At 42.3% G+C, this 16,097-nt stretch overlaps 1 protein-coding gene across 1 annotated transcript; it reads left to right on the plus strand.

The window, feature by feature from the left end:
- Nucleotides 1-10,213: 10,213 nt before the first annotated feature.
- Nucleotides 10,214-15,466, plus strand: wipf3 (WAS/WASL interacting protein family member 3). The gene is made up of 7 exons (XM_076112695.1): nt 10,214-10,294; nt 11,021-11,162; nt 12,194-12,355; nt 12,459-13,181; nt 14,175-14,315; nt 15,228-15,332; nt 15,426-15,466. Exons 1-7 carry the CDS (start codon nt 10,214-10,216, stop codon nt 15,464-15,466), a joined length of 1,395 nt encoding a protein of 464 aa, XP_075968810.1.
- Nucleotides 15,467-16,097: the final 631 nt, after the last annotated feature.

Genomic DNA, 16,097 nt, shown 5'->3' on the forward strand with positions numbered 1-16,097 from the left:
TACGATGTGGAGCGCTTGGCATTCAATGTATTGCAGTAGCGCCCTCCTCTGGAGCGTTGGAACACGCGCGCGCACACACACACACACACACACACACACACACACACACACACACACACACACACACACACACGCACACACACTGTTTAAATTGATATGTAACTAAAAAAGGTCCAGAAATAGGAGGGCCGGATTCAGAATTATTAATAACCTTTAAAATTATATATTTTTCTGATATACGTTTAAAATCGTACCAATCAATATTTTAATATTAGTAACAATTAGGATTTGTCCTGCCCACAACTTGACTGTTGGGTTCACTCTCAATGCTCTCATTAAAGTTGTTACAACCATTATACCAAAATATAATTAGATTGTCTATGCAATAATCTCTAGTTCATCTTTAATCACAAATAAAATACCATATTTGGTGTGAGGTTATTTATTTGGCTTCATCTTGAAATTAAATGTGTTGATGGAGTCTGGGAGCTCACTTAACTGGCAGTTCTTTGTCCAGGTACACTTTTAGGTCTTTTTAGATTGAAAAATGTAAATGCATATGTGTAAAACAGATGATAAAGTGTAAGAAACAGATGATCAAGAATCTAATTTGGCTCCTTCTGGTAAATAACAGCGAGTGGGCCGAGCACCACTCTATTCTGCAGAAATCTATTCTGTCAGTTTGAGTATCATGCTTTAAAATCATGTGGCGTCTTTGTAAGATGCTCTAAAAGTGCTAAAACTAAAGCCGTCTTCCTGTAGCTTATAACTACATTTCATAGTTTTAATTATGTATGAGTCTAATACATAATTAAAACAACTTGTCACGATATACGTATGTGTCCTATCGGGGAAAGGTTGTATCTCACTAAAACTATTTCATGGGATTGTTGGTAAAATTGAGGTGTGTCAGTGGTTAAAATAAGTCCACAAAATGGTCCGGCCTCACTACTTGTTGCATGTCTTTGTGGTTATGTGTCTTTATTTCTACAGTTACAAGGAAATGTTAGCACTATAAATAGAAGAGTAGAACAAGCATGACAAGTCTCCAAAGTGAAGGCTACGCAGGCTGGTTTAGGACGAAAGATACAACTTAAATTGGGCAGTTTCCCATTAATCATGTAGTATAGTGGTTTAAGAGCAGGGGTTTTGTAATCAGTGAGTCCTCATAAGTACAGTTTATTCAACCAAATGCCTGTATGTATGTGTGCATAGCTGCGTATTAATAACTGTGTTTGCTGTCTGTTATAAGAATGGTACACAAAGAAAATGTCCAATAACTGCAAGATTCCTTTCTGCATTCCTGACAATTTCATCTTCAGCGTCTGCGGTGAAGCTCAGGTTAGTTTCAGATGGTTTACTCGCCGTTTAATAACTCCAACAGGCACAATGGAAAACCAGCCCAACAATGCAATAGGCCTACATCGAAACTCATTACATTCACAAGAACAGGACTCGGCCTGCTCCACCCAAACGCTGGACTGTTTCTTTTAGTTAGTACAATTCCCTCTTCTATTTGACCCATATAACCATCAGCTGTGAGCTGGAAAGTGGGTCATTTGTGTACCTGTGAGGTGACCGGTGTTTAAATAGCCCTTAAGTGTTTGTGCTGTCAGAGACGGCCATAAACCGGTTCAGTGCTTGTTACTATCCTTAGATACAGTAGCTACTAACTTCCTTTGGGGGGTTTTTTGTGAGCTGACTCTACCAGTCCAACTGGCTGCCTTCCTGCTCTCTTTCCCATGGCCAGCATGCCACAGCTCAACCTGTTGTTCAATGCTGCACAATGACGGATCATTTTCAGGTTCGTCACGTACCAGAGACTTACCGGACTCATACGCACAGGGCACACGCATGATGCAAGCACACTACCGTCATCACACACACACACACGAAAGCACACGCGTAGACGTGCGCACGTATACCTGTCTGCATCTGAGTCAACATAAATATTAATACACGGTTAAGTGAGTCCCTTTGTGTCTATTATGTCTCTAAATTGGTCTCATCCTATATAAACTTGCAAATAGCAGCTATTTATATGTACTAGGATCAGGCCTTTTTGAGATTGAGAAATCATTTTTGCATGCTGAATTAAATTCCAGTTACTAACAATAAATAAAAATGACAATTTTACTTCATGTATCTGCGATAAATAGGAAAATAATATATGTTTTTACACTTGACAGTCCAAACGTGTTTGTTATTGACTCCAGAAGTTCAGTTCAGAAGTTTGCAATGGAATAAAGTCAACCATTGTTGTGGAGAGTATTCCCTTATACAGTCCCTGATTAAATATCTCTCTACAACGTCACTTAGTTTACACACATTCTACACAAGCCTCTCAGTCTCAATTGGCAAATGCTCTGATTTCACCCTGAGGAAATCCCTCAGTCAAAACTGGTACATGTTCAATGAGACATACGTCTCTGCATGAATGTTTTCTTTATCTGGCGTGGTTGAAGTTAATGATCAACTTTCAGAGAGACTAACTGTGGTTTCTGGAGAGGAAAGCAGATTGGCAGATTTGGGACGGAGGCAGAGTAAAACTGAGAGGCGATATGAAAAGATAACATCCTGTGATCGTGATGCTGTTTAGACTAGAGGAAGTTATCTCCATGCGGGCTGTGGGTAAGGAGGACAGCAGGTCCGACGTGTCGAAATGATTCATCCATTATTTTAAGTAATTTATCAGGTAAAAAATGTCAAACACGGCAAAGATGAACCGATTCCAGCTTCTAAATGTGAGGATCTGTTTCTCTTTTTTCGAATGAAATTGAATATATGTGAGGTTGGCTTGACAATACTAGTCGTCATCTTTGGCCCAGAAAAAATGTGATGGGCAATTTTCAGATGTTTCACTTATGCTTGCAATTAATAAAGTTATCATAAGAGATACAACCGATTAACTCACAATGAAAATAATCATTTGTTGCAGCACTAGAACGTTAATCTGAAGGGTCATCTGGATCTGCATTGTGTGTGTATTCATGTTTATTTATCCATTGCACTCATGCTTACCTGTGTGTGCGGGATCAAGTACAATGAAGGACAGCATTCTGTGTGTGGTGGAGAGAGGAAATGACTGGACGTGGAGTTTCGACTGGGATGGGAGACGTGAGGAGAGGGAGTCCCTGAGGTATGCAGGCCATCGGCTGCTGAAGGAGAGAAAGAGAGAGAAACTCACATTCCGGTTGCTACAACAACTTTCACTCTAAACATTGGAGGAGGAAGACAAAAGGCATTACCTGATTCCTCCCCCTTGTCTTCTGTCTTTTTCTGAGATTCAGGCCTTGTCTTCACAGAAACCATTGGATAATCCAAAGGCATACCGAGACAGAACAGCCTAACGTCCTGTCCTCAGCTGACACTTTCGAAACTTGGCTTTAACTCAATAGATAGTTGAGATTTAGATTGTCCCTTTTGTGATGTATTTTAATCCTAATGACAATATTGCACAATATGTCCCAATCCTCTACAAAGCTCTGATTGTGAATCAGTGGATTAATAAGTGATGACTGCTTAAACGTTTGTGCACACATGAACTGTATTTAAACATGTGATTGTGTTTTTAAGGATGTGCACCTTGAGAATGTTCTTATTTCAAGGAGGTTTGTATTACTGAGATTTTGCAGTTTCAGATAATGTCCGTGTTGGGTTTATATTTTCTGTTTTTATAATGAGGCTGTGGACAAATGTATAACTTGCATCACTTATAAGCCATCAAAAAGAATAATTTACACAACGCCATGTTGAGAAATGAAAATAATTTGGCTTTTCATGACATGCTCTGTCTTGATAGCTTTAGACCATCAAGATGAGCTGCAGGGCATGTGGACCTATACTGGAAGAAGTATTCAGATCCTTTATCAAAGTAAAAGTAGAAATACAAGAATGCACAAATACGCTGTTACAACTAAAAATCATGCATCGCAAATGTTACTAAAGTTAAAGTACAACATTATCAGCAAAATGTCCATACATATAAATAAAGCAAACAAAAAGGCCCATTTATATTATTGTATTGATATTCATGACTGGCTCTTTACTCTTGTAGCTGGTCCAGGTGGAGCTTAATACTACTTTCCACCACTTCCATTATTATAATGATCATGTATTAACGTATTATAAAATGACTGTAAATATTACAGCTTATTAGAGAGTGAGAGACTCATGTCCCGTGTATGGACGAATAAGATACAAAAATTTGTAAACAGGTGAGTAGATGTATTTTTTCTCAACCTGGCAACCCAAAAGTTACATTAAAACATATGTAAATTATTTCTCAACAGTTCATTTTTTAGACAATGATACCCCATAAGCGTAATACAAACCCTGTTTAACATTTTATAATTGTTTCTTAGTTATTAATAAATCATACACACAACTGAGTGTTGTCTTCTTTTAAACATATACCATCTGTATGTCTGGATACATGTTACTCTATAAATACTGGGCTGTTGATGATGCAGCATGTGTTGAATTGTGATAACTGGGAATGTCCTGGTAATGTGTCATTCAGACAGACTAAAAAACTAAATGAAACTGACCCCATGCAGAGTTGGACTTGAAAGTATTGTGCCAAACACCAGCGGAAACATCCAGTAGAGTCACGCGTGACAAGTAGCCCGGCAGGTGAAACCGGCGCCAGGCCAAACTGCTTCCCCTTACTTTATGTGAATTTACAACAGCAACAATTGCACGTTTAGTGCAGCAAAGTTATTTCAGGAGTCTCCTGACTTCTTCCGGTCGCACGCCCCCTCTGGTCATGTCCGCACAGGGTCTCAAGTAAAACCTTGTAGCCTAACTATACTGCCGACTAGTCTGCAGACTGTTTTAATCGGTGGCTATTAATACCATGTAATTAAATAAACCATTCCATTGCATTAATTTGCATAACAACGTACAAGTCATTGTGGGCCTAAATAGCTGGGCGTCTAAAATTAGAACATAATTTGGCTCTCTGGCTTGGGTTGGGTTCAGGTGATACAAAGGGCCCTTTTTTTAAATCTGTCACTGAAGAGGCGCAACCTCCCATGAGGTATGTTGCTACGCAACCACAAGCCCTGCCTACCATCATCGTACATTCACCTGAGCAAGAGAGCTCACGTGACAGACCCTGAGAGTTCATCCAATCAGGAGTGAGGACAGGTGCTTGGAGAGGAGAGTTTCGGAGGCGGAACCCTGCTGGTTCAGTGGAAGAAAGCCGCTCCTTATATAAGTGTCAATTAAGTTGCAATGTTCTTTAGAATAGCATAAGAACAGCAGAGGTATTCGACGAGAGGAACCGGAGAAAAATTAAATAATTTGGAAGTGGGAGATGCAAGGAGGCAGCACACCTGGCTCGTGCGTAATATGGATACTGCTGCCACGGTCTCTTGAAGAACTGCTGTCACACTAGTGCTCCACCACTGAAGAAGAAGACACCGACTTGTTTTGTGGATTTACATCTCAGAACAATCAAAAGTGTGACACTTACACTTTGCTGCTGGTCGTTTTGAGTGTCCACACACTACACTACACTACAGTAGCTCAGGTAAGAGTTCAGTCAAGAGTCAGCTTTGTTTTGCGCATTGTTCACCTGTAATTCACGGTTTGGGTTTGCTCCTCTGTTCTCACGACTCATTAAACCAGTTTTACAGATAAAGTAACACTGGTTATTCTCAGGATTAGCTGGTAATAAGTTGTTTTACCAGTGGAAAATCGCTGCTAGTGGAGACATTAAATCGCATTCCATTATAAAATCATGATATTCAAACAGAAAATAGGATTTGTGATGAGGGTGAGGATGAAGATGTGGAGCCTGACGAATGTTAGGACAATAATGTGTCAGTGCGACATTTTATGAAATCAAAGAAAATATTGCAGACACCATTTATAAAGGTATAATTTGATGTTTTACTAGACATGAGAGAGTTCAGAACATGAAGACCTCACAGATGAGATCTCATGACTTAAAACAATGCTGATGCAGAGGAGAAGATCTCAGCTGAATTACTGACGGTATTTGTTTCCTGTTCCAGCGCCCTCCAGTCAAAGATGACAGACAGGGCCCCATGGTGGAAGGCTTTCATGTCAAAGAAGAAGAGCGGAGGCTCCAAGGACAGTTCATCCCACACCTTTGACGTTGACTTCGACCCTTTTGCACAAGCCGCTGAGAAGCAAAAAGACCCCACAGCCTCCAAGACCGGCGGCGACCAGTCCCTGTCTCAACAAGAGTCCAACAAGAGCTCCAGCATCCTCCGTGATGACACCTATGACGACTCCCACCTGGAGTCTGTCTTCAACGAGCAGACGTGTCGCAGGAAAATGAACGTGTCACGTTCGGGCCGGTTCAAGGAGAAGCGGAGGGTGCGCTCAAGCCTTCCTGTACAACACAAAGAGACAGAGAATGTGGCATCAGGGAGGGAGGACATGCGGTGACAGTGAGGAGGAGTAGATGATCAAAGACTGCTTTGTTTTGAAAGATGCTTGAAGAAAAAGAGAGGGCTTTGAGTTCATGAAGATGCTTCATTTTTCTTGAGGCATTCCAAGAGGTCTGCTGTATGTTGGTGATGATGAAGATGACAAGGAGCATTCAACTTTTAGCACAATACTGCAAGAATGAGGTTATGTGGTACATGAAATATTGGAAATGTGGACATTTTTGTTGATAGACTTTTGCCAGAAGGCCACAGAAACAATGATAAATGACCTGAAATCAATTATATTTGTTCTTAGGGTGGTTACCGAACCATTTTGCCAACAATATCCCACAGCTCAAAAGAAGATATACGTACAATAGTATTGCTGTAAACACTGTGTCATCAATGGACAACTCCTAAAATTACCCACAACCTTTTAACACAAACCTCGAATGCAATTGTCTGTGTTGCTCCTGGAAAATATTGTTGTTGATGATGTTTACATTATTTCTATAATAATAATATTTTATGTTTGCTAATGAAGGATAAGTATAATGCTCCTTATACAAAAAAAAAATGTTGATTCTAAAGGGTTAGAAGGCTGTTTATGAAGGTGTAAAAGGATTTCATAATTATGTGTGAAAAGAAATCAGTTAGCGGATGATGCGAACAGCTTTTAGTCAGATGCACTTGCCAGCACGATGCATAAAATACTTTGAATGAAGGATGAAATCGAGCATGTTTCATGACATAATGGGTCCAGCTGAAGTAAGAAGCTATTATGTTGTGATATCCAGCTGAATGAGCTATGGCCATGTAGCCAAAGAAGTAGGATCCAGATGTAGTTTGCTTTGCAGGACTACTGTATTTGGGACCACCTGTGAATACTTAAATGAAGGCAAAATATGAGAAATAAATCAGATAAACTGCATGAATGTGTGTATGTGCATGTGCCTTATTATCGTATTCAATCACAATCCAATGGCTCAACTTGGACAGTGCAACGTTAACTTAGTGTTGTCCCTCTTGGGACAGTCCCTCTGTGTCTTAAAATAGACACTGATAGAAGAAAGAGTAGCAAAAAAACAGCCATTTTGCAGTTACATCACAAGAAAGTCTCATGAACAAGAATGGGTGCACTTCACTCCTTATCATCGATTTTCTGGAAGAGGCAATATGTGATTATCACATTGTCTGAAAAAGGCAAATACAAGGAATGAAGGCCATGTAGGCTATAAGACGTGTCTGCAGTGTCAAACTCAGGCTTAAGTTACAATGTTCTGCCACTTAAAAGGGAGGAGCACGCCTGTATCACTGCATTCCTTGGTAACTGTTGAGGTTCGAGGTGTGTGTGCTGATGTAGAAGGGTTATGACTGATGCGTCACTTAAAATCACTTCATGATTCTCAGATGCAAGTCATTGATATCTAATTATCAGCTCGTTAAGTGAAACAGATTAGTTGATATTAAATGCACACCTTTGAACTTGGATGACCTGTATTGTCATATGTGCAACACAAGGGGGCGAAAACGTGCACAATCGTCGAAAAATAGAGTTGAGTGGAACCAAAATATTCTGAGTTGAAAACAAAGTCCATCGAGTTCAGAAAAGTCATGGTTGCAGACCTCCTCACCTCTCAGTCCGAGCCGGTTATCATGCCTGTTCATACAGTTGATTCTATGTCACACTGGTGTAATTCAAGGTGAAGGAAAGTTTCTTGGCAACTGCATGAAGTGAATTGAGGCGACGAAACCGAGCCTACTGTCATGCCCCCGCCCCCGCCTCTCTCTCATTGGTCCCATGTTGAGTGTGGGGCGGTAAGGTGTGGCCTTGCACTGTTCGCCTCCTGCAGGGCGCTCACAAGGGAATAAACAGCCAGAGCCAGATAGAAACCGTTGTGCGCGACCGCTATTTCGTGCTTTTTCAGTAAAAAGTAAAATGAAAAGTTTGTGGAACTTTTAGTTATCGTCAGGCCAAACGCCGGATACGTGTTGTCCTCATTCGACTATAAATAACGCATTGGAGAGCGCACTATGAGGCCAGTGTGCTGTGGTCTCTCTCTCTGAAGCTCTCTCTGCTAACAGGTGGATTTCGGATATTTCGTTAAGGTAAGACAACGCTGCTGGCTGTTATTAATGCACAGTTGTATGTGACAGGTGGTAATTCTTAATTCTGCAAAATCGAATGTGTTATTATAAGGGGGAGACAAGGGTTTCTATAAGAACTGTTTATTCAAGCGCCTTGTCTTATTACTGTCTACCCACAGGGTCATTTTAGTGGATAGGTTTGAGACTCTTTTGTTCCTTTTGAACCTTGGATGGAGGTGACAAAATAAGGAATATTTACGTTTAAAAACAAAACAAATGTGTTATCCTACAAAGTGTTGTTATTCATGCGTGGGCGTCAATTACACGTCCAACCTGTTATAAAACTATAAAATTAATTATTTATTTAGAATTGCAACATAAAAAGTAGGCTACCGTCATCGCGTCAATCACAGACAGAGACTACATGAAAACCCATTGATTTACAACATTACACCCTCTCCATTCATTCATACAATAATGATTACAGTTTCATCCTCAAGTCAGTCAGGACAGCCTCAGCTGGTGCTCCATGCCCTCAATTCTTTTGCATGTCATTCACATAAAAAAGTATAGAAATTGCTCGTTAAGGCTGCAGCAGCTGCCACTTCCAGCTGCTTGTGTGTCATCAGATCTTCCTTGCTTTTTGAAGACAGCAAGAAGAACCAGACGTCCTAGAGGTCAAAGAAAAGAGGAGCATTTCCACTCCGTGTCCCACATGTACCAATAGGGCTCAGCTGACCAGCGTCCAGCTTTGCCCCCTTTAAAGACCTATAGCAGAGTCACAGAGGCTGCTTGACACAGATATGAAGATAGAAATAGCAATGGAGGACAGTCTGCCAGTTGCATAGACGGGAGGCATGATTTGTGCACGCAGACAGAGGAACAGATACATAGAGGTTCAACCAAAACAAACAGGTTCTGTTCTGTGTTTTGTTAAATTGCTCAGGAGGAGCATGTGCAAATTCCGCAGAGAACCGAACGCGCACAGACCTCGCTGTGTTTTCAGTCTTTCGGAGACATGCAAGACAGCTCGTCAAGAATTTATGATGTCAGAAAAGTGTGGAGATCTCAGTGACTGTCGCTGTGGATAATGTCGCTGAGTTGCCAACAGCACGTGAAGATTGAAAGACGGTGACATAATCTGGGACATAAACTGTTCCTGGACAGTTGCTGTTTGGCCACCGGCGCTTATCACACTTCCATTACTGAACCAGTTGCTCTTGATGAGCCACAAGACACCCTGTTACATGTTCAGTAGAAAACTGGGGGGAGGAGGAGGAGAACAATGAGTGTGCACGCCTTTTTCCTGTGGAGTTCCCTCAATGTGTTTTCCATTCACTTACTGTAGTGAAGGCCTTCGGTCACTGAGCGACTAGGGGTCCATTACTTTTCACACAACACTCTCCATTGTTCCTCTCCCAAGTCCTGCCACATTGGCATTGTGGGAAGAGCAGGAGGACAGGGTCGGGGGGGAGGATGTGTCAGATTTCTCTAGAGAGGATGGAGCACTCGCTGTTTCCTGTTTTGCGCTCTACGCTGGTGAAAGCTCTTCCTGTTCATGGAAGAGGGCAGGAGGTCGAGTGTGCCCCTTTACACAGTAGCAGCTTCTGACATAAACGTCCTATAGAAGGTGGTCGGTGGCCGCAGTGCATGGATAGCATGGCGTCTTGTTTTCAGTCATAGGGTGTGCATTGTCTTCTGCAGGTATCTGAGGCCTCATCATGCCAGTACCCCCACCGCCTCCCCCACCGCCTCCCCTGGCTCCCCTTCCTCCACCGCCGCCCAGCGCTGCCCTGCCACCGGTAAGACTGTCTCTCTCTAACATTCTCTCATGCAATTGCAAACAATCACTCGTGTCCTTCTCGCTGACCATCAACCATCACCTGTAGGTTATTTACATTATTGATTAAGGTAATGCACACACACACACACAGTAGGGCAGACAGCAGACTCTCAGTAGCAGGAGAGTGTTATGTTTCCACAGCAGGCGTTCAGTGTCCTCATGTTAAATGAGTCGCCACTGCCAGCAAACAAGGCCACACTGCAGGACACATCAATATGCTGAATGCTTTCACTGCATCTTCTTTCTTTCTTTATCTTTTCATCAGAGGAGCTGATGTGAAGTTTAGAAGATGGTGTTGACGCCACACAGGTGTTCTCCCCCACTTCTGTTATGTAAAAAGATCACATCAAGTAAAACTTAAAACCCTTGAAAATACACTTAATAAGTGCAAGTATTTATTATTTTTTCTACAATTTCTCTGTCGAGTTTTTGGGGGATTCAATGTTAGTCCAAGGTGTCGTCTTCAACTATCTTGCTTTGTCTGATCGCCTGTCCAAAACCCAAAGGAATTCAGTTTACAATCATGTGAAATAGAAATTCACCACATGGAGCTTACAAAAGTGCCATAAATTATTAATTGATTATCAAAATAGTCTGTAGTACAATAGTATCCTGAAGTGGACCCTTACTGTAAGACAGAACACATATTGGGCAAAACACTTCTTTTTTTGTCTCTGTGTGACAGTGTCCGTCGGAGCCTCTTAAGCTCCAGTCTGGTGGAGGAGGAGGAGGAGGAGGAAGGAATGCCCTGCTGGCCGACATCCAGAAAGGAGCCCGGCTCAAGAAAGTCACACAGGTCAACGACCGCAGTGCCCCCGCCGTCGATAGTAAGAGCAACATCGATACCGCGCCACAAACATGCACACAGGCGCTCTAAGTTAAGACACTAAACGATACTCGCATGCATCTGGTGTCACCGACTTCTAGTAATTCTCGATGTGGAGCTCAGAGGAAAGTGATTTAGTGGTGTATGTTTTAATGTGGTGTGATACAGTGTATACGGGTAAAAAGAGAGTGGGGACAAACAGGAGTGGTGCAGGTAGTATTTAATGTAGTTCTTTGGGAGCATGTTGTTTCTCTTTGACCTATATCTAAGAATAGACACACACCAAGTGGACTCTTCAGGACGGAATGTCCTACAGCAGATAAAGATGGAGGCAGAATGGGAAACCGCTACAGTGTATATACAGTGGCAAACACAATAGGCAACACATGCATTGTATCTATAGTATACAACAAGATTTATATAATAATGTTTATGTATGTGCTGTTTATGTAGCCTTCAGTATTGTAGTCTGTGTGCATTCAACTGCGTGTTTCGCCTGTTTGCAAGACAATTTTTCTGAAAACGTTTGATGCAAAGATCATTAAATGTAACATTAAATCTGAGTAATAGGTGAAAATTCCATCAGAAACATTTACTTTATACTTGTTTGCCATTCTGGTAATGCATAAGATGCTGGATCGTTGACATATGGATGTCAGGGTATCATCATATTTTAACGATTTGTTCATTAGTTAAACTTACATGTAAATAGTTTACAGTACATAGTCAGTTACATGGAGCCAGGCCAGTTAAAACAGACTGCTCTGTTTTGTGAAAAGGTGTGTAGTTGGCCCTCGGGGAGATCAGGTTAATTGGGTGGTGCAAAATATACTCATGTTCGTGCCTGAATTATTGCGTCTTCATAGTGTCGTTTCAGAATTAAGAATAAAATTCCCACGAGGCCTGCAGAGCACATAAAGTCTTGTAAAACAATAGCTTTATGTAATGTGATAAATATATAATGATTAAAAGACATCTAAAGTCATTGTCATTAATCATTAGTAATGTATGTGTAATTGTGTTGTTCCCCAGAGCCCAAGGCCAGCACTGGAGATGTATCCAGCAGTGTTACTGCTTCCCAGGGCTCATCAGGAGGGACGGCACCCATGGCACCCTCACTGGGTGGGCTGTTTGCTGGAGGGTTCCCCACTCTCAGGCCTATAGGACAAAGAGACCCAGCAAGCAAGGCCCCAGGTGGGCGCAAATTGTCTTGCTCTGACTAAATCTAAATATTATTATATACTATATTGACCACTCAAATGAATCCTCTTTTTGTATGTGTGTGTGTTTGTCAAAGTGTCCCGATCGAGGTCCTCGGTCTCCGTGAAGCCTCTGTGGAACCCCCCCACGCCAGCAGACACGAGCAGCGTCTCCGAGCCTCACAGGACGGCGGAGCTCCGAGGCTCCGTCCACCGTCCGCTCGCGCCCTCGTCCTCTGCACCTCCCTCCCCCTCTCACAGCGGCAAGCACCCACCTTCTTTCCCCGCTTCCTGTCCCCCACCGCCTCCACCCGCCCCGCCCTCTGCTCCGCCCCCGCCTCCCCCACCCCAGGCCTTCCATGAGCGGCCGGCCAACAGGCCTCCGCCTCCGCCTCTCCCCTCCTGCCCTCCTCCTCCACCCCCGACCCAAGTCACCAAGCCCACCTGGCTGCCCATCCAGCACTCCTACCACACCATCATCTCCCAGCCCTCTACTCCTCCTCCTCCGCCTCCTCCACCTTTCCAGCCTCCCTCTGCTGTTCCAGGAGACCGCTCCTCCGGTTGTTTCTACCCTCTGCCCCCCTCCCCAGTGCACTCTGAACCTTCTAGGTTCACCATCCTGCGGGACAGCCCACTTGGACCTCCTCCCCCACCTCCTGCTCCCCCTCTACCAGCTTCTTTCAGCCCCAGCTGCCCGTCCACGCTCCCCCCTCCCCCGCCCAAGGTGGCAGCAGTGCCCTCCCCAGCCATGCGCTCTCTGCCTCCCTCGTACCCCTGCAACGCTCCAACCCGACGTCCGCCTGCTGTGCCCAGAAGTGCAGGTAGGAGCACACCAAGATGAGAAATTGTCTTTTTTCTCGCCCATCTCATATTCAAACACTATGTACAGCCATAAGAATGGCCCGTAGGATGGAGCCAACCTAATAAACTGATGATGTAAATAGGCACAAACAAATATATTAGATCTACAAGAGAAAGACAATGGAAGTTAGATAGGAAGGCACCCTAAAACAGTAGTTTTTGGGAACTCTACAGGAGTGGCACAAGTTAGATCTTAGGCGTTGGAAGATGATTTTCATTTCTATCAAATATTTGCTTTGTTTTTGTGGAATACTGTTTTTTGAAAACATGAAAATAACTCTTGGTAGAACTGTTCACAACTCATGGACATATGTAACCTCAAGAGAGGTTTCAGTAGACATACATAACTGTCTTTTATAGGGTCACAAGCCAAAACAGGTTGGAAACCACTGCTATAAAATAGTCCGATAAAATATCGTCTGGAGAGAAATCCAGTTCGCAGAGGAGATGTGGGATTTTTCTTTTCAACTCAACAAAAATACAACAAAGTTTCATCCAAAGCAAGCAGCAGCAACCTCTACAAAATAAAATGTACATATGAAATAAGTAACATATACAAAACATGTATCTAATATTGGTTGAAATCTGTGGCTATATACTCATATAATACAAACCACAAATATTAATTCACAATGTATTTACTCACAATATTTCTACTGGTATATATATACCAGTAGAAATATTTCTGTTAGTGGTGTCGGAAACTTGTATGAAACTTCCAAACAAGTATAGGTTGTAAACCGTAGCAGCTGTTGCAGCTAGTTATTAAAACAGGGTTTGTGTTGTGTCAGCGGCATTTCCAAGTCAATGCTTATTTTTTGAGACAATGTGTGAATATGATCTTACTGCCTCATAAAAGAGCACATTGGATTTGGATGTATTTTTCATGATGTGCAGTTGATTGATGTCTGACACCCCTCTGACTCCTCTGATGTTGTCACACATGGTAACAGCTGTGGGTCGGCTGGCTCCTCCCCCAGCTCCCCCTGCACGTTCCCCCTCTACAGAGCTGTCCTGCCGCATTCCTCCCCCCCCACCACCACCACCTCCGCTGCCTCCATTTAGTCTCAGGAATGGACACCTGCACAGCCTGGGTGAGTGTGTCTTACGGTTATATATCTGTGTTTATCTTACATTTTAGAGGCCTTTTAGTGGATTTTCTTGTCCAGAGTGGCTTGATATAATAGTAAAAGTACAATAATGTAATTTTGTTACATTTTATTTATTTAATTCATTAGAATTTGGGCTATCACAACATCAGATTTTCACCGCACGATTATAGTGGCCAAAAGAATTCACACCAACGATATCATTGCGATATCTACAGAAAATTGGAATTATAATAATAATGCTCTAATTCGGCTATTGTGCATTTAGTCTCATTTTAGGCAAATAAAGAGGCGCTGGATCATGATATTATCTTATTAGTGTTATTAACATGATGTCTGTATTTTATTTTAAAAGTAAATCACGTTTAATGTATTTCCTACATCATCATTAGAAGTAAATCAGAGCTTCGCTGTGTTAACAAAATAATAGCTTGTAAGAAAGAAGTGCAGGATAAAGTGATTTCTCTTATTGATGATGAGAGACACTCCTGCATGTGGACAATATGGACTGCTGTTTTTAAAGTAACGGCAGGTTAAGAATACCTTTCACATGCACTGAGCAGTAGAAAGTACAACTACCTTGGAAAGATGAAATAAAGTTTTCACTCTATTTGTAATATACCATTATGTTGTTTTATACTTTTATTTAATGGGATTTATATCTTGTGGATTTGATTATCATAGGAGCAATGTAATTTGATTGTATTGATGAAAAGTGTAACTCTCAGGGTCAAAGTGCTGTAGAGGGAAGGAGACTAGACAAAGGTTGTTTTGGGATGAAAAGGTGAGGAGTTTATTTTTGAAGAGGCACATTAGGGAGGTAGAGTTTGGATAACCTTCTATTTGAAAATGAGAACAAAATGGCAGCCTTTGATTGTGTCTTTACTGTATATTTAGCAGATGATTTTGAATCCAAGTTCCAGTTCCACCCCGTAGAGGACTTCCCTCCTCCCGATGAATTCAAGCCTTTTCCTCGGATCTACCCCAGCAAAGAAAACGGAGGTAAGCGCCACAGCACACTCGCTATTTCTCTTCTTCACCCATGACTTCAGTGTCATCTATTGAGTCTATCTTCCTCTTTCCTCTCTCCTACAGTGAACCCCAAACCACCTGGGATTAGGACACACCTCAGATGAGTCAAGGCCTCACCCTGTCCTTCATCCCCCCCCACACACACACACATATCAGGCAGTTAGACTCAACCCTCCTCCTCCTCATGACAATAACATAACTGTCATTGGCTTATTTGGTTGCAGGCTCTGTGTGTATGTGTTGTTTGTGTTTAGTGTGTGTGTGTGTGTGTGTGTATGTGAGTGTCAAACAGGGTCCCGTCTTATACTGACTATGTGACCTCTGACTTTTTCCAGTGTGGAATGTTTTGAATGTGTGTGAGGAGGAGGGCTCTCCCTACTCATAAGTTACACACACACACACACACACACACACACACACACACACAGTGTCTTCCAGCAGTTATATTTGACATGACACTTGACACAGTTTGTAAGCATTTCAAAGAATAGCATATTTTGATTTGATGTCATGATCTGTCCCTTTATACAGTAGCACTTTCAAAGTCTGCATGCAACTCAGAAACATTCTGAAACACACAGATAGTAAAGCTCTGTGGTCCAGCAGCAACTACTGTACAAGTAGTTCCTCAAGTGCTTGTATACAATGACCGTCTGTATGTAGCCACCGTTAGCAGACTGTAAAACTCATCTTAAACTGAATGTGAAACACTTAGATATGCTAACCTCGAGGGTT

This window comes from Anarhichas minor, unplaced genomic scaffold, assembly GCF_050575085.1.
Source record: "Anarhichas minor isolate MPS153535 unplaced genomic scaffold, ASM5057508v1 ptg000051l, whole genome shotgun sequence".
Taxonomy (NCBI): domain Eukaryota; kingdom Metazoa; phylum Chordata; class Actinopteri; order Perciformes; family Anarhichadidae; genus Anarhichas; species Anarhichas minor.

What these genes read in the sequence shown, in the direction of transcription:
- wipf3 (XM_076112695.1), top strand. Translation starts at nt 10,214, where the DNA reads ATGCCAGTACCCCCACCGCCTCCCCCACCGCCTCCCCTGGCTCCCCTT. An exon ending in CCAGCGCTGCCCTGCCACCG is followed by an intron (nt 10,295 to 11,020) that starts GTAAGACTGTCT and finishes TCTGTGTGACAG; the next exon opens with TGTCCGTCGGAGCCTCTTAA. An exon ending in TGGACACCTGCACAGCCTGG is followed by an intron (nt 14,316 to 15,227) that starts GTGAGTGTGTCT and finishes CTGTATATTTAG; the next exon opens with CAGATGATTTTGAATCCAAG.